Source organism: Struthio camelus, chromosome 15 (genome assembly GCF_040807025.1).
Source record: "Struthio camelus isolate bStrCam1 chromosome 15, bStrCam1.hap1, whole genome shotgun sequence".
In the NCBI taxonomy this organism is placed as follows: domain Eukaryota; kingdom Metazoa; phylum Chordata; class Aves; order Struthioniformes; family Struthionidae; genus Struthio; species Struthio camelus.
This window is the reverse complement of record NC_090956.1, coordinates 15,715,795-15,742,062: the sequence shown is the minus strand read 5'-3', so window position 1 is coordinate 15,742,062 and position 26,268 is coordinate 15,715,795. Positions and strand designations below refer to the sequence as shown.

Genomic DNA, 26,268 nt, shown 5'->3' with positions numbered 1-26,268 from the left:
TGGTTGTGTCAACACTGCTCCTACAGAAGGGGACTTCACATGCATGACAGAAGTATCAGTCATTGAGGGGAATTCCAGAAACTATACGGCATTGATTTCAGCTGAAGGTAAACATCATTTTTTAAACAACTCAGCCAATCCTACAAATATTCTAACTAAAGACACTTAATATCTTCTTAAAGAAAGCAGTGTCGTTTGAAGCAGCGTGACATAGTTTTTCATTAATGAATTTTCATTTGGACAAATACTGTTATGTGTGACAATATTGCTAGATAAGGAATATAATTTTATACGAGGTCAAGACAGACTTTGAAAGATTTTTTTTTGAAGGTAGAGTCTATTGCTAAAAGAAAGATTTAATAAGCTTTATTGCAGCTTTGCAGCTTTTTATAACGTTGAATTATGAGGGGTAATACTTAAAAGAATTTTAAAGCTAATTTAAACATTTAAAAAATGAATCTAATTCTGTTTTATAGCACCAGTGTTTGTGCATGACAGCAAGTAAAAAGTACAGTTGTCTTCCTGTGTATTGAGCTATGTCATTTTGTGAACATTTTCTTCATGTATTAAAATAATAACTTTAAGGTGGAGATGAGAATTTATTTAGGGAGAATGAGTGGATTTCCAGAAACCAAGTAATTGCCATGAACTTCTTATCAATTGGAAAGTTTTGATCTCAAGGACTAGGCTTTCTAATTTAGGAAAAGGAACAGATAGACCTTTACACAGGACGACTGTCTGAGTTCTGTCCTGATTTATTTCCAGTATGTGCTTTCAAAATGTGACTTACAAGAAAGTGATTTAGAACTATTGCAACTATTAGGCCTATTTATCTGTAAGCTATGAAAAGGTTTTCTATATTTATTCACCTATTTTAGTCCTGTTCAGTTCAGCTCAGTTGCTTACTGGTACGCATTTTTAGGAGGAGGTGTATATTTTTGGATATACAGAACATGTCACATCCATTCCCCATTAGTATGTCCTGAGGAACAGTTTCTACTCTTGTTTTATGTAAAAACTTCATACTCCCAAAAGTCCTTGTTGATGATCTGAATTTCCCACATCTCACGAAAGGAGCAGTCCCGTCCTCGACTTTTCTCTTTCCCAACCTCACCTACATGTTTCTGCCCCTTTCTTGGATTGTGAATTGGATCAGCTCACTAGCTCTATTAAGAGTTAGTTTTCAGTTGGGTCAGCTGCTCAGACCCAACACTTAATCTGCACAAGTGCCGTAGCAAACACGGGGAGGTGGAAGGAAATCAAGTCCCAAGGTGACAAGAAAGGCAGGCAGGACTTCGTAGCAAGCGTGTGATTGAGGCTCAAACCTCATCGTGAAACCAGACCCTTAGCCTTCTGTTTCTTCTTAGGCATACAAGAGGAAAACTCCCATTTATTAAGGAAATCATTGAGAAGAATTTAAGAAGTAAATGTATCTAGTAATTTGTGGGCAAAAATAATGTGAGCAAGTAATTTTTTAGCAGTGGGGTTCCTAATAACTTTTTGGTAATGTAATACTTGGACTGATTTATTAAATGCACAAGTTTACAATAGGAAGCTACACCACCAGTTCGAATGGCAAAAACCGTAAAACAACTCTCCTCAAGATTTCTGTGCTTACTTTCATAGTATTGTTTTGTACGTTCTCATTTGTTTGTCTAGATTTTGCAACAGTCTTTTAAGTGTTGAAACTAAGTTATTTTTAAATACTTCATCATTCCTGTTATTATTGAAGTTCACTGGAAGAGCTACAAGCATTACATCAGAAGTGGTTATGTTCTGACTAATAGATGAAAGAGGAATAGCAACAATAGTATTTCTTTATGTCTGTGTATCACTTTTGATATCACTATTTAAGATATTTTTATTTGGATTACACTAATGCTTTTGTCCTTTAACTTGTCAAATGTTCCTTAGTATGTCCACTTAAATCTTTTCCCTTTTTTTGAAGGATAAAAGCAAGGATTTTTTTTAAATCATCCTGTAACAATATCACAGTAATTTAGTTTTTGTAGATGTAGTATGAATTTTTTAAAATGTGCATAGAATGTATATACTTCCTCCTTGGCTGATGGAACTAGAAGGCAGGTGATTAGAGAACGGTTTTTATTAATTGTTGTTACAATTTTCATAGACGGGATCAGTAGATGGTCAGAAATACTTATTGAACCGATGCAAATGATAAATAATGCGTTCAGCAACGTACTATAATTCCTTCTCTTATTTCAAGTTATTGACACGCTGATGTCAATTGGGTGTCCTTAACTGGACTTGGCAACTGCTTAGTGATTCAAAACTCTATTGAAAGCTTTCCTGAACATTCCTTTAAAAATCTACTGGTTATATTGGCAAATTTTGCCTAAGTTCTGAGACAACTCATTCAGTAGCTAAAACATTTATAGATTCCAGTATTCCTCTGCAAACAACATGATTCATATCTGTTCTCTGATATCCTACTGACTATTTTAGAAGAAGAATGATGAGCCAGCAATGTGAATGTAAAATGCTATAACAGGAATATTGTTAAGAAAGATAGATTGGGGAAATAATTAATCTAGCCAAGTAATTAATAACTTTTTAGTTGCCCTGCAGTACCAGAAGCTTAAGAAAAGTATCTTGCTGTTCCTATCTGTCCTCAGAATTAAGGATCTCTTATTCAGGCTGCTAGCCTTCTGTGCATAAGTTATCACAACAATAAAGGTACTTTCTTGTAGCCTCTGGTGTCAGCATCCAGAGTGCATACGCCTAGAAATGAAAGAAGTATTCAATACTGCTGTTAAGTCCTCAGCCTGGAATGATACCCAGTAGTCTGACACCCCTAAAGCCTATTCAGCAATAGGCACCATAGGAGCTGCCAAAGCAAAGCACAAAATTATTCAGGTTCTTTTTCATTTGTCTGTGTATCAGATGAAGGGAGTCTACCAGACCGTGTGTGTGTGTTGCAGTAGCTCTGAAACAAATGGCCCAGGCAGAGTGAACCACCATATGTTGCCTTCCTGGTAATAAACTGTATTCATCTGACTGATCAAGGACGTCTACCATGAAATATTCCAGAGAGCAGATCACTGTCTCTTCTCTCTTAAAAACATGGATGCCTATACTAAACATCCTGCAAGACTTGGGGAACTGGAACAGTACAGAGACTGTTCTGGCATCTGTAGGAAAAGAAGGGTGGACTTCATTGTCATAGTCTGATGCAAAGCTTATTTAAGTAAGATGAAAATGCTTTCATTAAGTTGTTGGAATTTTAGACTAGCCCATAAGGAAGAATGCCGACTGCTTTTGTCTTTTCTTGCCTGTTTCTGAGTTCCATTCTACATGAAGCAATTGCTTCCTCATGAAGCACCATTTTATGAACAAATCTATTGGTTATTTCTTCTGTTTGTCCTTATAAAATAATAGGGCTTGCTGCTCTGTCCAGCTTTGATTGTTAGGATGTCCTCGGGTCACCAAAATGCCATGCAGCTTGCAAGCTAAGAGTGTGTGCCTCACGTTTTATCCCAGCTTTGAAACATATCTTTTATTAAGTATAAACAGTAGGAACAAGTGAACATTTAACATATCTTTGGCAGTAGTGAAATGGAATTGAGAACTGCTCTTAGACACTAATAAACTGGCGAGTAGCCAGCATGACGGTGCAGGACTCCAGAACCAGGGACTTGGAGGCCCCTTAGAGCAGAGACTTGGCTTGTTTGGCATATTTCTGTTCAGAGCTGTCATAAGAAATGGTGACAAAGTAATTGCTTTGGTCTGTGTTTTCATTTGATGCTTTGGATAGTAAAATGTTTTTGTAAAGGAAATGAAGACAGGAACATTATACCTTTTATAATATGAGAAAATGAGATACGGTAAAATTACATTTGTCAAGCGAGAATAATTTAGGGGTGACATTCTGACCAGGCCAAAGTTAAAGGGAATTTTACCACTGAGAATAAGAGAGTCAAGGTTCCCTCTGATTTAGAAACCTGGCTACCAGGTCTTAAGTCTCTCTGAAACCAGGTATTCTTAGAGAAAGAATTGTTCGTGATTACACTGGAATTTTAGCAACCTGCAGTCATGATTGAACTATTAGATTTCGTTGCACATAACAGCAAGTTTCACATTGATGTACACCTTTCAGTAGGTCAGCACAAAGAACAAGGCATGTTGTCTTCAGAAATAGATTCTTTATGGGGTACGTTGATGTGGCATGAGAGTTGCTTGTGTTGCAGTATGAGAGATTAAAAAAAAAATAATAACTTTTACCTTTAAAACTAACTTGAGGCAATAATCTCACCTGGTCATACCTTTAAAACAATGACACTTCATATAAATATTTATCCATGAGAGAAGAATAACAGAGATGCAGTTGACAAGAAAAGTCACTGATACCTCTCCTGGTAATGTTCATCACACTTGTAAAAGCACAGTGATAAAATGCTGCATGTGCTCCTTTGTGTAAAAATCCGTGTACAAAAGCATGCATCTACGTAGATAATTCCTTTTCCCCTCTGTTATGATGCTTCTTGGAAGCACATTCCAGTGCTGAGACTCTTCAGAACATAAATGTATCAGAAACAGTATGATTAATTAATCAGTCTATCTATTTAAGAAAACAGAAAAAATACAAGTGTATCTACATATGTCAATACACTGTTGGATAGCATAATTTGGAAACAGTATTTTTAAAAAGTACCAAACTCAGTTTTAAATTATTTTCTTTGCTCACTTTCTAATGGAAAATAACTTTTCAGAATCTAGCCCTTTCTAAAGTGGGGAATGTGCAATATTATCTAAGAAAAGTATGAAGTTGATTTATTATGCATGATTTTTTCCAGTTCTTTGTACACATTCAGTATGGTTACGTTTTTGCTCAGGACACACACATTTTTTTTCCTCCTGAAGTTTTCTCGATTGCTTTTTTATCAAGTTTACAAATCAAATCAAACAGGTATATTGCAGAGCTCTCTGATATTATTTTTTGCGCTTATAGCACAATGTATTGAATTATGCTTGCTCATGTACTGCTGCTGCTATTCTCTCCAGATTGAGAGAGAATGACTGTGAGGGCTGTAAATTCACTTGGCTTCCAGCATCACTGGTTAAATCAAGAGCCCTATTCAAGCTAGAGAAGAGAAAGAGCAAGTGTTCATTAACACAAATCAATTTGGTCAGAAGTACAGCACAGTGGGTACTCAACCATTGCTCACATAATATTGTCAACTTAATCAAATAATGCCTAGAAGACATTCACAAGCTCTTTCTCACTGAGAAATAACTTGATTGGTATAGGAGGAAAAAAACGGGTGGCTTTTCAAATGAGCATTTTTTTCATTTAAAACTCTTAAGAGCTTTATCCATATGTACACACAACCAACACAGCATATTGCTAAGTTTACCGTTGAGTAGATTATTTTTAAATAATATATTACTTTTCTTCTCTTTTTTTTTCCCCTGTAAATAGGTGATTACAACCAGAATATACATCAATTATACTGTTCTTCCTCTAGACTTGGTGTGTGTTTAAAGTATGTAACTGATTTATGTTTGCCCGCAGATTACTGAAGAACGATCAAGACTTGGTAAAGCTTTTTCAAGTTACCCTAATCCAACATTTTCTTTTTCTGACCAGGAAGAGGTTTACTTCAGTTTTAGGCATCTCTACTTCTTGTGTCAAATTTACTCTTAAAAAGTCTACATTGATGCCAGCATTCATTCCATAGTGGCACACAAACATCTATCATGTAAAAGCATTTCATTACATTTAAAACAGAGTTTGAGGGTAAGGGTGTCGATTTTGTATACAGTATCATAGTTTTGCAGCAAATGAAAGAGATTAGGTAGCTAGTTATAATTCAGTGAAAAGGAACAGAGAGAAAAACAAAGCACTAACAATCCTAGTTTAAGAAAGATTATAGGATAGACGTTGTCTTCCGTAACGGATGGAAAGGGATATGGAAAGTATGTATTCACTAGGAAGGAGAATGGAATTGTTTTTCTGCTTAAGTAGTGTATAGAAGGCCTTTTCTGAATTCAGGTTCACTGAATGTCCTGTTTTATTTCATATGGTGTCTTTATTATAAATGCTAGGGATGGGAGATGACACCATTGTGCCATGTCAGCAGCAATCTGGGAAACAGGTTTGTATTAGAGCTGTGTGAAAGTTTTAGGCATATGCTTTTTCCCCTGAAAAAGAGTTCTGGGTGAAATATTTAGCAAATTTGAATCAGTAAAAAACAAGTTTCCCCCTTAAAATAGGGGGAAAATTTTTTCTCCAAAGAAGAAATGTTTGAATTTATTTTATCCAATAATCAACATCTTGTTTTTCATTTTTATTCACAATGGTGTGTACGTGTTGGTTGAGATTGGGGAAGGGTCAAGAGACAAGAGGACTGTTAAAGAGAACCATCAAAGAATGATAATAGCATGACACTAGGTCTTAAGATAAAGAGGAATACTTATTCTCTGGAATGATAAATTAAAATTGACGTATGAAGGCATATTTCTTGGTAGAAACGTAGGCATGCCTCACACAATTTTCTCTGAATGATTTTCTCTGAATGTTATCCATACCTAAATTAAATTTCACCAAGATTAAACTTGTTTAGCTCAGATAAATCGATTGAGTTAGAAATTATAATGGAAAACTGAGCATCGCAATTCTGTATGAAATGCTTGTAAATGCAATCAACAGTTCTTACAAGATTCAAGTTTCAGCAACTTATTTTAACATTTATGACATAAAATAGTGCTGGAAACTTACAATTCTGTGCAATTGTGTATTAATAAATAGCCATAGTAAATGTTTTTTACATAAATAAGATTTTGTAGCTGTCTCTGTCATTTTATAGTCAATGGGATGCTGAAGTGTTCATTCTGAAGTTCCCTCCAGGCAATACTCATCAATAATCTGCTAAAATATGTAACTGTTTATTAGGATTTTTAAATTAGAAATGCATTCCCAGTGGACCCAGAGAAAAATTGTGCAGCAAATAAGTGGAAATGACCTTTCAGTGAAGATGACAAATGACATCTTAAACCTCAGCACTAAAAACTAACCTGATACAGTACTGACTGACATGCATAGGAAAAAGCCAATCTGTAGTAATTTTCAAGGGTGGCTGAGAACCTGCAGTTACCATTGATTTCTTTTGGCACCAAGGGTCCGTATTATCTGTGCTTTCAGCCCTCAGTACATTAGTCACTGACTCCTTCGTTTACCAGTTTAAAAAAACAACTTTTAAAATGATTTGAACTGTCAATCATTGGATTTTTTAAATCTTTGACAGATACGAATCATGATACAGGGCTCAAGAGACTTGGCAACAATTAGGAAATTTACAGTCTCATTTAAAATTGATGATACCTCAGGCTTTGAAAATGCAAGCAGCTTGTTTTGGGGTATTTAATGACACTGTATGATATGCACTGGATAATGTTTGTTGTGACCAGTGTGCCCATGTTATACCACTGTGACCAGCTATGTCATAAGAGAAGGGCATAAGGTGCCATAAAAAGTTCAAAATCATGTCTCAATCTTGAAAATTCATACTTCCAAAAAACACGTCACAGAAAATAAAATTGTTATCTTAATTAGGAAGAGCAGAAGGGAACTGTTTGCTCACAACTTAAGGGGTCCCTTATCCAAGGTCCCAGGTGCGGTAGTAGAGAGACCCTTAAAAGCCTCTGGATAAGTGTGAGAGGAAAAAAGAGCCTCTATGCTGTGAAAATTATCGTAGGCCTCCCATCCAGCTGATAAGAGTCAGTGGACAAGACCTTTAGTGGGTAGCTGGAGATACTGTCCATAGTGCTCAACTCAAGCAGCCAGACTATCTGCTGAGATTGCTCTTGGAATATGCTGCTGACAAGTTTTGCACTTGAGTGGACAAAAAGCAACCACAAGAGAGGTTCTTCTAGTTATGAATCTAGCCAGGCTGGAGAAACTAGCGGATAATGCCAGAACAGAAAGAGTCTTTGCAAGCAAGCGTGAAATGAGATGTTGGGCAGAAGGGTAATAGCATCTCTTCTCTTTTGCGTGATTCCTCACTGTAGAAATCAGCTTTGGTCAGGTGAGTATTACAGTAATTTTCCAAATGTTAAAGAAAGTTGTCAGTCTCAAAGAGGGAAAAAAACAGGTTGGAGTATATTCAAGTAAGCGACATTCTTTCCTTTGATTGTATTTATTAGAATAAACTCCATTCTAAGGTATGTAAAGATTTAACTGATGAAGTATATGAGCCATTAATGTCTCTGTTAACTCATGGAGAATGAGCAGAGGTATTGGAGAACTGGAATGGAGTAAACGAGATGCCTGTTTTTAAAGAACAGAGAGAGAGAGAGAAATGCTGTTTATATAGGCTAAAGGGATGTGCAGTCATCTCAGTTCAATCCTAGGGTAACACTGGAACAAGTAAATGTGCATTGCATTTTTAAACACTTTCAAGTACAAAAAGAGTAACAGTTACAGTGGATAATGGAGTAACAGTAACAGTGGAGTTGTCCTAGGATTGTCTTTTACTTCTACAATGGCCTTGTGGACAACAGAAAAGCCTTACAGACTATATTTCACTTTTCATAAAGCTTTGATTCTTTTACACTTGATATACTTAAAAGCAAGATGAGAAATGTGGTAAACATGCAACTACAATAGGCAGGGTACAAAACGAGAAACTGTACTTAAAAGGTAAGTACAAAAAGGGCAGATTTAGCAGAAGGAGTTCTGCAGGTGTTTGTGGTTACGCTGGTGTTATTTAGTGTTTTTATTAATGACCTGAATAATGGAATAGAGAGTATATTACTAGATTTGCAACACCACCAGGTTGGGAAGGACTGCAAGTACTGTGCAGGACAGCACTGGAATTTGAAATGGTTTGGATAAAGTGGAGGTATGGTCTGAAAAAATAAGGTGCTATTCAAAAACATCACGTGCGAGGCACTTAGGCAGGAATAACAAAGTGCACAAGTACAGCATGGAAAATAACGGCTCAGGGAGCAGTTCCATGAAAAAGGTCTGAGGTTATAATGGATTACAAGTTGCACATGAATTAACAATGCTGTTGCGGGAAAAAAAAAAACCCACCACCACCACCACCAACAAAAGCAAAGCAACGACCACTCAAGATGTATAACAGGAATATCTCCTGAAAATAGCTGATTCAGTCCTTGAGCTTCAAGCAGCAGTGGTAAGGCCTAAGCTGCAGTAGTGTGTGCGGTATGGGGCACCCCGTGAAAGAAGGAGCTGGGGCAGGTTGGCACGATGGCAGAGGGGAAGAGTGCAGGCGAGCAGAGAGCATCCCAGAAGGCAGCACCGAGGAAGAGGGTGTGAAAGCACTGTGCTAGTGAGCGTAAGGGAAAGATGACTGAGAGGACAGCCCTAATTATGTCTCCACACGTATGGTGTATAAGAGAAGAAGTAATGTTTTTAAATTCCTGGGAGAGCGTGGGAGGAGAGAGGGGTCGAGGACAGCCTCACCGGGCAGGTGGCGGAGAGCCGGCCCGGCTTGGCCTGGCCCTGCCGTGGGGCACACGCTGACCGTACCTCAAAAAGAGGTGACGTCAGTGAATCCTTGACCCCCTTTTCGGCCCTGTGATTTTAAGGAAGAAAGCTGACACACAAAACCATAATGAATTGCCTTCCAAAACTCTCAGTCTGGAAATGAGGGCTGGCGTTTTCACAGAGGCTGTAGTCCCACCGATGGCAGCCGAACCTTTCCTGTGGCTGGGGGAAGAACGCGGCACTGGTGTTTAGTCTCTTAATTTTGACACTGTAGTTTTGCCTGAATGACTGATTGATTTTGTCCTAAAATACACAGTGACACAGATAATGATATGTTTAGGATGCAGTTCCAGTAATTCTGACCAGGGTTTTTATTATTTACTATTCCCCGAAGTTTTGGATGCATGAAAATCCTAATGCTATTGTCTTATTTAATATTTTGGCTGAAACAACAGAAATGGTATGCATATAGAAGTTAACCTCAGTTTTACAAGAGCAAAATCTTTCCAGTAAGAAATGCCAGCGAGCTTTTTCTGAGCATATTTTGTACCTCCTTACGGGCAGACTTTACCGCCGTCGCTCATGCAGCCTGGTGGTGTAACACATGCAAGAAGGCTGTGACTGACAGCAACAAAATCTGTGGCTGTTTGGTGACAGCGGTGGGTTTATATCTCGCCAGCAAGAGCTTGCATGTGTTTTTACCCTCTCTGACTGACACAAGAGGTGTTTTTGACTTGCCTATCTTTCCGGGAAGATAGATTTCAGTGGAGTGGTTCGTGTTGCTGGAGAGCCTGGAATAGTGCATTGGCCATGTGGATATGTGATAATTGCATACCTGTCTTTGTAATCAATCAGTTTTCTTAGGTAAATCTGGTTATTGCACTTGAGGTTTGGAAACTTTTTTTTTTAAGCTGACTCTGTCAGATTACTCTTTTTAAATGATTTTTCTCCCGTGAGGGTTTTAGATCTACAAGAGGAATGCCTTAAATGTAGTTGTTCAGAAGGAGCGATAGCAGATAGTTAATTCCAATTGTAAAATGTTAGAACAGTTGGTTTGTGAAATGAGATCTTTTCATCGAGTTAAATGCACGACTTTTTTATTTGTGAAGGTAACGTCACAGCTTAGTAGAACTGATGGTCATATGAAGAAGTCATGCAGATTATGCTGACGTTTGTGTTGTTGCTGTTTAATGATAAGGCTTAAGGGGATTGTTTATTCCTTTGGTTTGCATAAAGCATACTAATTTGCTTGAGTCTCGTAGGAAAGGGTGTTGACCACAATCCTAATGAGTCAGGACCTGTGCTGACTGGATACAGGACTGCTGGGATGTAGTGAGGGTAATGTCCTGACAGTTACCTACCATGTAACAGTTAGCTACATACTAGCTCTGACTGAATTTTAAAGAAATATCAGACATAGATCTTTAGACCCTTTTTTTGTGTTATTACAATACTTTATTGGCAACAAAAGTCAGCAAGAAAAATATTCTCTTGAAATGTATTATTTATGTACAAGATAAATTGCATCCTAGTTCTTCAAGTCCACAGAACTTTGAAACTTTCCTTTCTGGGATTTTGCAATATCCAGCCTGTGTCCTCCATCCTATGTGCATCTTACATCTTTGGTGTTACTTTTAAATTTTTGAATTGGGTTCACATTTGCAGTTACCCTATTCCAGATTTCCTAGGCCCACGTGTAGATTTTGGGTGGTAAGGCAGTTTGTAAAGACATCATTTTAATGCCAAGCCTTGTAATTCACATTAAATATTTTAGCTCTGTTCATTCTTCCACAGACTTTCTCAAGGAAATTTGCAGGTATGAACTTTGGATGACAGCAAGTTTCTGAAGTTTCCAGTTTTCAGTCCTTACTCCCTAAACTCCATGGAGTTCTGAGTTGAAATTCTAAATTTCAGGTTTCAGTGGGGGAAAAAAAGTGTTAAAAATCAAGAACATCTAGAAAATAACACTACTAGAATTTACCCACTTCACCCATACTTTCTCTGTTTTAGCATCATTTTCAGAAACCTCACTGGGCTTGTTGACAGTTTATCTGTTACACTTCTCAGTGCAAAAGCTGTTCCTAATGTTTCAGTATGCTAATATTGCACAGTTCAACCCTTCCACTCCTTCTTTCTCATTGTTTATATTAATACAATGAACAGAAATTACTTTTTCCAATTTGCATTTACACAGTATGCTGATTATAGCATTTCTTCCTGGGGCACCCATTGTTCCTGAAGCTGAAGAGCACCTTCAGAGTTTTTAAATTCTATTCTGATTAATCTAATTGACTGTAAAATCTTCTCGAGTGTTGTATTTCAACAGTGTCCAGTCCCTTATACCCCACCTGCCTTGACCACCAAATTTCTTTCCTTTCTCTGCTTCTAAAGCCTGAAAATGGAAAATAATGGAACAGTTTTCTAAAACTTAAATTATACATCTGTGAATTGGTTGTAGATGTCATAGCAAGGGGATAGTGTGAGAATATGTTTTTGTCTTGTTGCGGCTATATACTATGTTTAATACTTAAATCAGTAGAAATTTTTAAGCGTTAACTGTTCAGTTCATGTAGCATTGCCTCTGTGTCAGGGAGTAGCAGAGCAAGAGATGTGGGGATACTGACTCAGTTTTAGGTTTAAACTTAAGCTGTTCCCAGTTCCTTATTCGGATCACCTGAAAATTCTTGAGTGCACACGGGCGTTTGCATTTGTGTTTGAATCGTGTCAGGTGACACGCAGGCATCGCTGGTGAACTGATGCTTCTGTACAAATGATAAGGACTTAGGCTGCTGGCTTCAGTGGGAGGTGCAAGTCTATCTGATTTCTGCAGGAAATTCTTGCTGCTCTTGACCACATTCAGCAATTGGCAGAGCTGCACAATAAATTGGATTACTTCAGAAAATCCAGAAACAAGTAAAGCCTCCCAGTTGTTTACCTGTGTATTAACTGGGATCTCTTCAGTAATCCGGTTTGTATGCCTCACTGAGTTGTATTAGCTGAGTGGAAGGGAGAGAAACGGCAGTGTAGTGATAGGACTTCTTGGTGAGGACAGATAACTTGCACAACACGTGGTCTTGAGATGGAGAGCTTTACACAATGTTTATTTGGTAAACCATTAAATCAACGCTGCTGCTAAAAGAGTCGTCCTGTCACTCACTGTTCACTCACTCCCGTTCCTGTCCTTCCATCTCCGCTGTAGAGGGTGAGACCCACATTTAGACATACAATGCATTTTTCATGGCAGCTTAAGTTGATCTAAGCTGCACCTGGTCTGTCCAGTTCCTTCCGCTGGCCCTGAAATAGGACAGTGATTGAGCCTGAATGAGAAGACTTCAGAAAGCAAAAGAATACCACTAATGCTTACTCCATCCCTTACCCTAGGGAACCCTTACCCTTTCTTGTCACCCCTGCAGGATGCCTAGCTAAGGTGCATTGCACCTCACTCACTTTTTCTAATTTATTTCAGTCTGAGAACTGATACTTTAGAGAGACTAATGACTCTAGTGAGATCTGAGTTCCTGATTCAGACATCTAAACTAGATACCTGTATTTACACTTGTGAATGCCCCCAATGTGTAAAGCACATCTTGCAGAGAGTTGCCAGTTGATAACAGTATCACCAGTGCCAAAAATGTCTTTTTTAGAATAAACAAGGCTATTTTAATGGACTATCCTTTACAAAGCACTGTTCAACCCTTGATCAATAGAACAGTGCTGAAATTGTTTACTTACGTGGAGGTGTAAGTTACCTGCATCTTGCTTCTACTAGGACACTGTTGCTGTCTCTATCTTCTAATAGAATAAACACATATTTGCAAATGAAATCATACTACAGAATTTGTCTGTAGTTTTTTGCCTGGGAGCAAGGTTAACAACTAACATGTGGATTGTACTTTCAGAGTCGAAGGTCTAGTTTAAATCCATATGTCTGAGAGAACTAGTTTAGGATCAAAAGATCCTTTAAGATCTTTGAAGAAAAATTAGCCAACTGCCAAGAGGAAAAAAAACCCTGAAAAAACTCTGTGTATTGAAATCCTGTACAACACATACTGTATCCTTCTTGGCGATTGTTTTTTGTAAAGTTATCTTGGCCCAAGAGACGTATAGGAAATAAAGGAAATGTACTTGGACAATAAAGGAAATGTAATTTCCCTTATCATTTGTAGTAAAGGAAATATGCAAAATGTATTTTCTTTGTAGTGTGAATTTCAGAAAGTTTGCATTTACTGGGGATGATTGTGTTGAACTTAACTTTCTAGCATTAAGTTTATATGTAGTTATCTCTAGTGTAAATATTATATTCTGTTTGAGATCTTTTACTTCCTTCTTAAGAGGATTATTGGTACTAAAACTGTGTGGTAAGGTTTATTTTATTTAACCATTTTTATTTTGTTTGTTATTTTCTTGAGAAATAAATTTGATACTAGCAGGAAATGCAAGATTGCTTGGTTTTTAACAAAACAAAAAAAGGCTAACTGAGCTAACATTAGAACACCAGGGAAAAATTAATATTTGGAAGATTAATATGATCAGAAAAGACGAGGAAGGACAGACAATACAGACTAACAGTTGCAAGACGATCCTCATAGTTTCATTCACCTATTTTCTTTCTTCTTCCTATTCCAAATACCCTTTGCCAGTGCAAAAGAAAGTAATAATTATGCAGGTTTTACATACCTATGCAAAATCTTTTTCTAGTGAATATATATGCTGTACATGCAGTGATTAATTAGGTGCTGTATAATATTGTTAAAGAAAACAGCCAAGGAATGCCTATAAAATACTAATAGAGTATGATGGTTAGTTTTATATTTCAGATGAATGACGCAGTTTCTTTTCCTAATCTCTGTAGGTGTTTGTCATTTTGTTTGGTAAATTTTATTACACTGCAATGTGCTTCAATCTGAAGATAACATTTTAAAACTGGGCAACCCTATCCCTCTAAGAAGGGCCATCATATGTTCTTATTTTGGTGAGAAACAAAAACTGTAGAACTTTGTTTCTGGGTTTCACTTTCATATTGGGCAGCCTTCACCACTGATTATACTTTTGTTCCCTTTCACACCTCAAGGCCTTTTCCGTAATGGTGACCATTTATCTAGAGAAAATGACCCTCTAGCGCCCATTAGCACTGCTTAGGAAGTGGCAACTAGGATGTGATGTGTTACCCACCTCCTGTGTAGAAGTCCCAGAGGCCTCTGAATGGAAGTACTGATCTTACATGAAAACGTATAGATTGCTACTGCAAGTAGGCTCTTATCTGGACAAGGAGATTGTGTTTCTTTCACTGGCAAACACTGATGCGGTTAAAGAGGTTTCAGCAGTCTCATAATGCAGGGAGACATATTTATTCATTATTTAAAAACCACTAAGAAAATCTACGCTGAAAATAATCTTTTTACAATGCTCCTACTTTATTCCAAATGCATACTAAAAAAAACATGACAAACTCATAGCGTCGAGAGAGATACAGAAAAGGATTTGATAAATGAACACACTGTTTATCTGTTTTATCTGTTTCAGCTTCTTATATTCTTCAATACCTTTGTTAAGTGTTTTTTTTAACTCCTTTTCAGCATTTTTGAGAAATTAAGCCCATACAGAAATAGATAGCGTGCTTTACTTTTTTTTTGTTTTACCTCCTTTAGCAGACAGATGATGCAGCACAGACCGATGGCCAGCAACAGACACAATCCTCTGAAAACACAGAAAACAAATCACAGCCAAAACGGCTGCACGTCTCAAATATACCTTTCAGATTCCGGGATCCAGATCTTAGACAAATGTTTGGTGTAAGTACTTATTTTTGTTTATTTTTTATGTTTGCATTGCAATGTTATGTTATAGGCAACATCGACAGCAGGATCTGTGAGTTAGGCTACTTAAGCATTTTCAGTGAAGATCCTCTTTTCAGTTATTTGTAAGCAAATACCTGATTTGCCCCTCATATTTGGGAAAATAAATTCTTCTGTATGTGATGTAGGCGTCTATAGTCCATATATCATGTTGTTTTGTATTTTATTTTAAAAAGCTCCCTACGCTGGCTTGCAGTGCTCAGTGCATATATGTTCCTGATGCGCACATCTGGAGTTATATGCCTACATTTATTGATTTGGGAGGGCAAGATACAAAAACAGGCAGTGCTTGACGTCATGCGCATGGGGCCCAAATCTACAGAAGTGAGACATGGGCTGCATTTAAGCGCTTGAAATCCAGGTGTAGGAATCCTCACCTATTCCCATTAGTATTAACGTTAGCTGCCTTCCTGTGCATTGGCTGTGTTTCATAAGCCTCATATGTGCCATCAGTTCTAGGTTCATAACCATGGAGAGACTGGAGCTGGTTTCTTCTCCTGCTTCCAAGAACAGTTTAGTTGATTTTGAAATGTCACTGAATAAAATCTAGAAATATTTCTTGATCAGCTATTAGAATTCAGCTTTTTATTTTCCACGCTAGTACTCCAATTATTCATGGCCCTCTTGCTTACTTTTTTCTGACTCAGTAAAACTTCGGTTCTCTTCTGGAAAGCATTACAAATGAAATATTCCTATGAAATATTCTATGAAATATGAAATGTTCTATGATGTTTCATAGATGTCCATGCCACTGTCCTGCTCTTTATCACTCATGTTTGGTTCAGACTTTTAAATTCTTTTTAATGCCTTAATATATGGGTTAAAATATTGTGGTTTTCAGTATTTATTTGTATGAAATGAAGGAAACATTCACTGGGGAAGGAATCCTAGTGTGGTGGTGGGAAACAAGGGTGTCTGTGTTTTGCCATATCTGACTTGCTGTAAGCAACCTCCCCTGAATGCCTGTTTGTCAGTAGCTTATGACTCATCAACAAAATAGCAGAGGCATAATAATTAACTCCCTAGAGAAAAATATGCAAATTTATTTAAATTAAACAAACCACTTTAAAAAGATGGATTTTATTTGAAAGTACATTAAATGATTTGGTGTTTTTTTTCATAGGGCTTGTAATAATTTGTAAATGAATAAAAGCTACATTTCTTTTCAGTATTCCTGTGTCTTAGGTCTCAAAAGACCTCAAAACTGGAGGACAGCTAGAGTTCTTCAGCTTTAGAATGACTTGGTAACAGCAAACTTGTAGCTTCTGACCTGATAGAAAAATAAAATATCTACAAGTGTGGATTTAATGAAAACACATGAAATGAAATGTGATAATGCTGCATCTTGACTGTGTTATGCATATGGCAGATGATTTCTTTCCATGGACATGAGTACAGCAGAGGAAGATTGTGTTAAACAGTCAGTCAGTGTCTGCTTATAAGCTAAAATAGCAGTTAAAACATTAGTTAATTAGATGGTGAATGCAAGAACATTAAATAAGCCAAGGGAATGGTGGTTGATTTTCATAACGAAGTTGAAATGCTTTGAATAAGCTAGAGAAAGAATACTGTCCTTTTTGTTCTGTAGTTGTTTACTGTATCCTAAAAGACTGGAGTAAAGTCTAAATTTTTGCAGCTTCTTGATGTGTTGCTAGATTAGTCTTCATTTGTCTGAATTTAATTTTGACTTTTTAACTTAATATCTTGTATCACTTATCAGTGCCCTTTACAACATATTAAAAACATACGAAATAACAGAATTGGACACATCGAATGATATATTGAAGTGTCACATCACAAAATATGTCATCTCAAAAAGTGTTCTGACTAAGTATTGCCCGAGTTAAACATTTATTCTCATACTAAGACAAGTACAATAGAGGCTTTTTCTTTGGAACAGAGACTGTTTTTGAACGGGTGAGCATTGCCTACAGACTGTGAGTGCTATTGTAATGTGAATAGCAATAATAGCTAGTGTTATAATAAAAGTGTGGTTTTGAGAGGGGAATAATTCCCCAACACACAAGTAACCATTCGAGTTTTCAGTGTTACACTCTAGAAAGACAAGAATTGCTTAGGGAATAGTGGATATCCCCTTTCCACTCTGCTTTGATGGTAGAACCCATAAGCACTTAGGAGGTAATCTGGTAGCCCTGGGAGAACCTGTTTAAGGGTGGCGAGAACTCCTCGCTCCTGTGAAGCCGGTGACAAAACTCCCATTTGAGTTCATCTTACTGCTGTAGAGCTGAAGTAACTTAACTTGCTTACCTGGCCTTGGGAACAACTGCAAAAAGTCTTCAGAAACAAAGGTTCTTCAGTGGGAAGGCTGACCAGAGGGCAGCAGCGTTCATGCCGCGGTTAATCCTGTTTTGTTAGTGGTGGTTCTAACACTCCAAGTGACTTGAACCAGTAGCATATTACATATGAAAGAACTGGTGATGGGAGCTGGACTAGATCACCTGGAAGTGACCTACTATGTGCAAAGACTAAATAAAAAAAGGAAGTTGGGACTTTCACTTCATTATGATCACAGCTAATGACAATGTCTTCTTTGAAGGCATCCCTGAATTTAAAATTCAGAAATGACTGTATGGAATGACAGTGACAGGTGTAATAATATATCCAATTTAATCATAATAGTGATTTGATTACTTTTCACTTTGTCTTTTCTGGTGCTTGACTATGTTTGTTTTTATATTCTTTAATTTTTAATATGGTGCATCATTTTCTAAAACAAGCATTTGTACTAGATATATTGGAAGTGTTGCAGTTATCTTATTTTCATGTAACTTTTCTATTTCTTTGCAGCAATTTGGTAAAATCTTAGATGTTGAAATTATTTTTAATGAGCGAGGCTCAAAGGTAAGCAGTTTAATTCACCAAAGGAATTTGATAATTTGTTTAAAATATTTCATATGAGAAAAAGGAAACAACTGCACTGCTGTAACAAGTCCATCTGAGATTGCACTGTAATGGAAACACCTTCTCAGCTTTCTGTCAGTTTCCTAAGCAGCCTGAAAATCATTGGACTCATTTTATATCTTTTAAAGGGGGTAATTTGAACTACTTCAAACTGTCATCTGTTTTACTGGAATGTTGCTTTCCGCTTTCTTTATTCTTCAATGATAATTACCTTGTTTATTTTATAAGATGGGTCCATACTCACAGATATCTGTAGGCAGATCTGTATTAGTACAGCTTTTTTTTTTGTATTGAAATGAAAGATGATAATGACACCTAATAACTATCCTCTTCAGTAATTAGCTGAGAAAATATGTGATTGTTCTAGATTATTTAAGTGCAGGTGTTTTCCTCCTTAGTTAAAGCTTCAGTACACCAACCCTTTGAATACAACCTATTTTAACATTTATTTGATTAAAAGAGTTCTTACTGTATTGCAAACATTTATTTTTTTTCCTGAAAATTACCGTGCCTTAAATGCATACTTTGATTTACTGGGTATTTAAGAAATAAAGCAAGATAGAATGGCTATGCCTGCATTATCAGCCTTAACTGGTGCAAAACAGGGGTCAGCTTCCCAGGAGGTTTCACCTATGACATCAGCTGCATTTTAAGGGTGTGTGCGTATGTCATATGCATGGTGTCTTTTTCTCTTTGTGCAATGTTAGACACAATATAATGTTTCTCCATCTATGCATCGGTCTTGTTGTAACTCTTACATTTAATCTATTGTTAATGATAGAATTATTTTCCTGTTATACCATAATCTGTCATCTTTTAAGATATATCAGATACGTCATCATTCTCCCTCGTACCAGACAGGTTTTAATTCTTCTGTTATTCTTTCTCTTAACGTGTTAACATTTAATTCTAAATTTAAAGCCGTCACCTTTTCTCACGTAGAATGACTCAAATGTCATGATTTATTTCCAAAATTTTTCTGATGTTCATTAATTGATATCCTTCCCTGCCGGCCCACATTCAGTTGAGACATTTAGTGTTTTCAGTAAAGCAACCAATACGTATGGAATTTGGTGGCTCAGAAGGTGGCCTGTTCAAACTGGCTGAAATCTGCTATTCTAGCTGAAATCTATGATATTAAATTATGACTGTTCAGTAGGTTTTTTGAGGGAAATTTTGTCCAGGACATACTCTTAGGGCATAGGTTTATAAATTTCAAAAGACATCCCATACTTGCCGTTGTTGATTAGCTGTGTTGGAAATAGGGTAGCACTGAGTATATATGGTCATAGGCGGAGGGGTTACACATTAGTTCAGTTGTTAATCTTACGTATACTGGACTTTGTAACCACTATATCTGTATCAGAGTACGTAAGTACCAGCCTTTTGAGGGGCAGGGAGGAAGGGAGGGAAGGGAAGGGAGTGTCTAAACTGGGGATTTTCAGTAGTGAACTTACAGTAGTGAAAACATCCTACTGCCTTGTGCTACAAACGAACAAAAAGGGTTTCACAAGGAAGAAATTTCCCTAGGAAGGCTTGCAACATCACTGCCTCTGTTACACACTTTCTCTTGGAGACTTGGAGACCTATTCGTAGGAAGGAGTTCTGCCCAGTCCAGTGCTGTGTCCCATACTGGCTCTAAGCTGGCTCTAAGCGCACTACTGAAGATAGAGCAGCTCCGCAGTGCATCTCTTAGCTCCTGTGCTCTGCTTCTCATCTTGCTTAGAATTGGTTCAGGGCTATCTACACAGTATTTTGTTTTGCAGGTGTACTCTGAATTCTCTCAAATACTTAAAAAATAAAACAGGGTTAGGAATAAGAGAGTGTTTTCTGATAATTTCATGTCCATTCTGTGAGACTTAATATGCAGCAGATTACGGTCCCATTCTTAGCAGCGCTCATCTATGTTTTTATGTATGTTTATGTAATTCTGCTGGAAATAAAAGGCCTTCCAAATGGTCTCAAATTGAGTACAGATAAAGAAGTTTGCGGGCCCAAAATCGAAATTTGTTTCTGGCTGCAGTTTGGCATAAAAGCATTTTAGGTCTCTTTAGATTCTAATAATTAGTGTTTTAAAAGTTTGAACATTTTAAAATGTTTAAATATTTTAGATATTTAAAAGATTCCTATGAAAACAATAATGGTAAGATCATTTCCATACTGTGATAGTTAAGAAAAATGGAATTATGGAGTTTAAAAACCATAACCCTGCCACACTAAAATAAAGTGTAAAAAATTTTACAAAAGGGAAGTTTCCCATTTAAAAGTTTCTTGCAAAAATACAAATTTCATGCTACCGCTTCTGCTTGTTTAGGGGCCTAACACACAGTTACTGTTGAAGCTTTTACGTAAAGAAAATACAATATTCTAATAATAAAAATAATTAAGGTAACTTTGCTGGAATCATACGGCAACACTGATCATTCTTGGAACTGTTCTTTTTATGAAGAATTCAAGAAGTTCAGTATTGTTTTAGTCTAGGTCTTTCTTAAAACCTATTTCAAATAAATTAGGCTTACCTTTCCTGATTCGCAAAGTTTGTTGAGTGAAAGATCATAAACGCTGCTGGTAATGCTGTTAAGAAGCATATGAAATCACTTTTTAGACTGAGCCAGAAACTAAGCATGGTCATTTCCGGGTGTAGCAAACTGCAAGGATTTTTAGGATGAAATACACTGGAAAATGTGGAAGAGCTGTTGAAGGCTAAGAAAGAATAACTCTGTGCTGCTTAAGCAGCTGCTGCTTTGTAGAAACTGCTAGAGCCGGCTCCTGTTTTGTTACCACAGAAAGCCTCAGTGCTCAGAGGTGGCAAACTCGGGAAGGCTATGCATTTAGCCCCCATCCTGGAAGGACATTCAATAGCTAGCTTCCGTTACTGTGCTCATTGCAGCGCCATGCTGCTGTGTTAACACCGAACGTTCTTCCTTGACTCAGCTGCCCAGCTCCGGGCTTCAGCAGCTATCCACAGAGCTGCAAATTGATTTCGTCCCTTGGGCGTGATTGCAAGGCTGCAGAGATAACCTTCTGCTTTAGAGAAGTAAAAGATACAGAAACATCAACAAGTGCCATTTTCTTTCCGTTTTAAATTAATGCTCTACACAACTACACGTTACACATATACTAGCATAAATCTATATGTGTATATGCATTAATATATGTTTAATATTTATGTTGTATATGTTTAATATATCCATTTATTCAAATAACGAAACTTGCAAAACACCTCCCAAATTAAAACTGAACCTTCCGTTGCAGAAACTTGCTTATTATTAAATAATTTGACTGACTTTTAAAAATGATATGTAGAAATTTACAGGTTAAAAAAATACATAGGTTAAGCCAAGGTAGCTGTTGAATCAACCGCATATAAAATACACTTTAATATGTTAGTGTAGATATCTTCAGTTAAATATGTGATGAATGAACCTATGCTTTGTAACTGTTTCTCTGTCAGATAGGTAAAATTAAACATTTGCATAAATGAGAGCTTCATTTAAATAGTGTTAATTATAGGAATAAGTAAAACCTAAGAAATAAAAAGATTACAATGGGCTCTCTTTTCACAGTCTTTGAAGTTCCTGTCTTATCTTGGCTTGTGACTCTACTTCATATCTTTGTCTAACTTTTAAAATATAATTAGCTTTTTATCTTTCACTTCAAGTGTTTGAAAAAAACTAGCTCGCTATAAGCTAATAAGACTGATTCAAATTTTTGACTAAAAGGCTCCCACCAAATTTTCACTCTTTGCAGTTCTGGGAAGGGGCCAGTTGTTCAGCACTGAGGAGAGAGGTGAACAAATCGGTTTGGGGGAATTCGCACTGGCGCATGAACCAAGGATCATTGGATCGATCACTGCAGTGATGGTTTGTGCTGTGGAATCCTCCTAACGGCATCTGAAATTATGAGCTTTTTTACAGAGCTTTTTTTAATAAATGGGTTTCAGGAAGCAATGAAAGGGGAAATAAGTGTTTTAAGTCAGTGTTGTGTAAGAAGGGCCAATGCAGGCCCTTAAAGTGTAGGGATTAATATTGAGAAAGGGAATTTACTTTCTCGGGCATTCTCCTGGTGCTTTGGGGAAAGGAGAATTATGTCCTTATGTCTTGTGACAAGAGAGATCATGGTTTTATCTTAAAATTGTGGTGGGAGGGGTGGGGAAGAGTTAGGAATCAGGTGGGTTGAGAATGATTTCAGCTAAAAGGGGAAGTGCTAGTTGAGCATTTTGGAGCTCAGGGTTCAGCATGACTTTAAAAGAAGAAAAAAGCAACATATAGTAGGTTTAAACAAAATACTTAGAAGAGGATAGAAGATAAAGCACTACCATATAAAAAATCTCCATGCTACAAACCAACATAAATAAATGTGTTATTTGAACAGGTAAATAACCCAAATAACCTGTGTTTTAAAGATCAATCCTGATAGTTTCTCAGCATTTTTTTTCTTTGAATTCATTTGGTGGTTCATATCCATGGTTATTCTCAATGTTTGGTGTTAGTACTTACTTTTGCCTTAGTTTTGTATTTGGTCTTTTCTTTGTATGAAACGTATAAAGACCTTCCCTCAACGCCACTCAAAAAAGCATGATTTTAATAGCCTTTGAGTCTCCTTCCTTTATCTCGTCTTTTCTTTTTTTTTTTTTCTCCTTCCACTGTCACTGTATATAATTGGTAGAACTGCAGAGAATTGGTTGAATCCTGAACACAAAATTTAATGAATGGACTGGAAAATGGGGATGGTGAAAGGATGGATAAAGCTTGATGAGACATGATGCATGGCTCGTTGCTGAAGAAGAGAGCAAAGCAAAGCTTTTGTTCATAGTTCAGGCTAAAGAAGCAGTGAAGGAGAAGGTTGGAGTAGGACTTCAAGCATGTACAGCAATGCCTTTACTTTATAAAGCAGCCATGTACAATTTATAAATGTTTCTTGTTATGAAGCACCAAGGAAGATCGAAGCTTCTTTGTTGGGATAAGTTGGGAAAGCATCCAGAGGCATTGTAGCGGTAACACAAGAGCTATTTCAAAGGGTTGGTGTATGTTTTTAAAATGTTTTGTAAATGTTTGACTTTTAAAGTATTTACAGTTTCAAGCAGTGTTTAATTTAGGACAATGAAAAAGAATGTTAGTAGGACTGGAAAAGTTAGTTTAGCCTAATGTTATAAAGTGAAGTATTTGGCAGAATTTCACATTAGTCAAATGCCTTCCTGTCCCGCTACCATGGGATTCTGGAGCTTTAACGGTTGCATGTTCTATATGTGAAAAGTAATGTATGTAATTAATAAATGAACCGGTTAAACTTACTCAAAATGTTTGCATTTTTATTCCTTTATCAGAGTTTATTTTTCTATTCACATCATATGATTTTATTTGATCTGTTAATACAGGAAAGTTTATGCTTAGTTCTAAAAGTACTTTTGTTTTGTTGGTGGTTTTGTTTTCTTTTTTTCTTTTATAAAAAATAAGTAAAGGCTGTATAGTTTGACAAAAGTTTAAGTTACCCTAGTGTTGCATGGGAACAATGTTTCTTATGATCATAACAGCATGATTAAGTAGGCAATGTTTTAGAGTATATTGACATTCAGTGTTGAATTTTGTGCACGTTTTTTATTTTGTTGAGATATCTGCATGTCATTAAAATGTGGTTCATTTTCTTTTCTCATTATTTCATTTTTTTCTATGTGAAGACACTGTAATTTATTTTAAGTTCATTTTCTTATTGTTAGATTTATTTTCCTCTGTAGTGACATGTAGAAAGGTATTTTTGGTGTCATTCTTTGAATTCTTCTGAGGGTATTATCTAAAATGATGACAGAGAAGAAAATTTGTTCACATGTGTCGCTTATTTATTGCACATCTCAATACAATTATAATTTCTCTAATTTGCATGTTACAGAAATGAAGCAAGGACAAGAAAATATTAAATTAAAGAGAGAGAACATAAGCAAACAAGTGGTCATTGACTGAAATAATAATGTGCATGTTGTTTTCCCCCCTTCTCCCTCCTGCATGCAGGGATTTGGTTTCGTAACTTTCGAAAATAGTGCTGATGCGGACAGGGCGAGGGAGAAATTACACGGCACCGTGGTAGAGGGCCGTAAAATCGAGGTGCATGTTCAAAATATTTTCCTTTTCATCTTTTTTATAAATGTCTGCTTCACTCTCATTTGTTGTTTCAGATGCATCATTGGTGTCTTCTGTGTGCTCCCCTTTCCCCTTCCCATTGTTTATATATATATTTATATATAAAGAGAGAGAATCTGGCCTTACTTGGGTTTTTTATTATTATTTCTTTTGTAATTATTATTATTATTATCATTATTGCAGAAAGGTGGATGACAGAATTGAAAAAAATGAAAGCTTTAATATTTTGAAGTTATTATTTGGATGTTTTGTAAAACAATGGGTGCAGTAGATTCCAAAAAACCAGCCAACAAAAAAAAAAAAGAAATTGAGAACAAAAAAAAATGTGACAGACAAAACACAAACAAAAGGTTGTTTTTTGTTTTTTTGTTTTTTGTTTTTTTTTTTTTTGCTGCAGGGTTGATGCGGGATCCACAGTGGCTTTCAAAAAATTCAGATTGGGAAAGAAGCATCCAAAAGATGTACAAGAAAAAGAAACAAAGCCAGACTAGAGACCGACCAATTTTAACATTGCATTTTTAACGTAACCATCAGGCTGCTTTGGCTGCCTGGCCTGAGCCATTCGTATCTATTAAAAAACAACACAAATGCGTTTTAGTACCACTGGATCCCCTTCAATACTGCCTCAGTCGTATTTGTTAGAATAAAAAAAATACCAATTGAAAATGCTGTCGTCTTTTGAGTAAGATGTTGCATATTTTGCCTTTTCATTTTCCCCCTTCGACGGTAGCGCTTAGGGCCCTCACCAAACTCTCAGTAACCATGGTAACTGTATACATACCCATGCTGGCGATGGTGCTGAATGGTAAGTGGAGAAGTCCATCTGCCGTTTCACGTATTTAGCGCTGATATACCACGTGAATTTTTTTGACTTGTTGTATTAAGTTTTCTTGATGCTACATTTTTTTCTATATTGGTACGCCTGTAATTGAGTGTACGTTTTAAGCAAGCCTGGGAGGCACTGATTGGATTGAGGATATGACTTCGTGCACATCTTACTCAGATTGTTAACTCCATATTGTGTTAAATAATGCACCCTCTTTTTATCCTTTTGTTAGCTGTGATTTTAAAGCTTGAATGATTTTGTTAATTCTTGCAATGAAAAAGGCTCTTGTTCCAAGTGTTGAATGCTAGATGTTGCTTTTCCAATGGTACTTCTCTTCTAAAGGGTTATGTTGCACACTGCTAAAATTCGTTTGTCCCTTTTTTTGACGTTTTCTTTGTTTCCTTGTACCTTGTCTCTTTCCCCTCTACTCCACTGCATGTTCCTTCATATAAACTTTTTTTTTCTGTTCTGAATATTTATTGTATCAGTGTTATCATGGAATACAAGCATGCTCTTAAGTCTTAAATTCTGCAGTACCTTTTAATTTGCTTTCAATGTCTTTTTATTAAAGTTTAAATGATATGATGTTGCTTTATTGAAATGATTTGTAAGTTAAAATGGTTATGAAAGTAAATGTAATTATAAATAGTATGATTTTGTTATGCACCTGTTGCCTTCTGTAAATAAAATTGCATTTTATTTTTTACATGACTAATGGCAGTAATAATGCATGCGTTTAATAGTACCATGGACCCTCCCTGTAACCCTTTCTAATTGAGTGTTCTATGTGCTTAGGTAAATAATGCAACAGCACGTGTAATGACAAATAAAAAGACCGTCAACCCTTACACGAATGGTAAGTGCATGCGATCTTAGCGCTTTGTTTTTGTGTTAGTGCATGTAAAACCTCATTCCTCTGCCTGATGCGAGTGAACTCCTGTCTTGACGAAGTGTCGTGGTCCTGCGTCTCTCCTTGGGCTCAGGGTCCGTCCGGGGCCCCAGGCAGGAAACTTATTATGGATGGGCGCAATTTCTGTTTCTGCAGAGTTCAGCTGATTC

The 26,268-nt window shown here is 36.7% G+C and overlaps 1 protein-coding gene across 22 annotated transcripts in view; it reads left to right on the top strand.

Annotated features, from left to right (window-relative positions):
- RBFOX1 (RNA binding fox-1 homolog 1) overlaps positions 1-26,268 on the top strand; it is a 1,498,714-nt gene that overhangs the window by 1,378,174 nt on the left and 94,272 nt on the right. For all 22 annotated transcript variants that reach the window (XM_068908988.1, XM_068909002.1, XM_068908998.1 and 19 more), the window contains 4 exons: positions 15,121-15,264; positions 18,136-18,189; positions 24,255-24,347; positions 26,005-26,065. In XM_068908988.1, the coding sequence (XP_068765089.1) occupies positions 15,121-15,264; positions 18,136-18,189; positions 24,255-24,347; positions 26,005-26,065 (352 nt within the window). The remainder of the gene's footprint in view (positions 1-15,120; positions 15,265-18,135; positions 18,190-24,254; positions 24,348-26,004; positions 26,066-26,268) is intronic.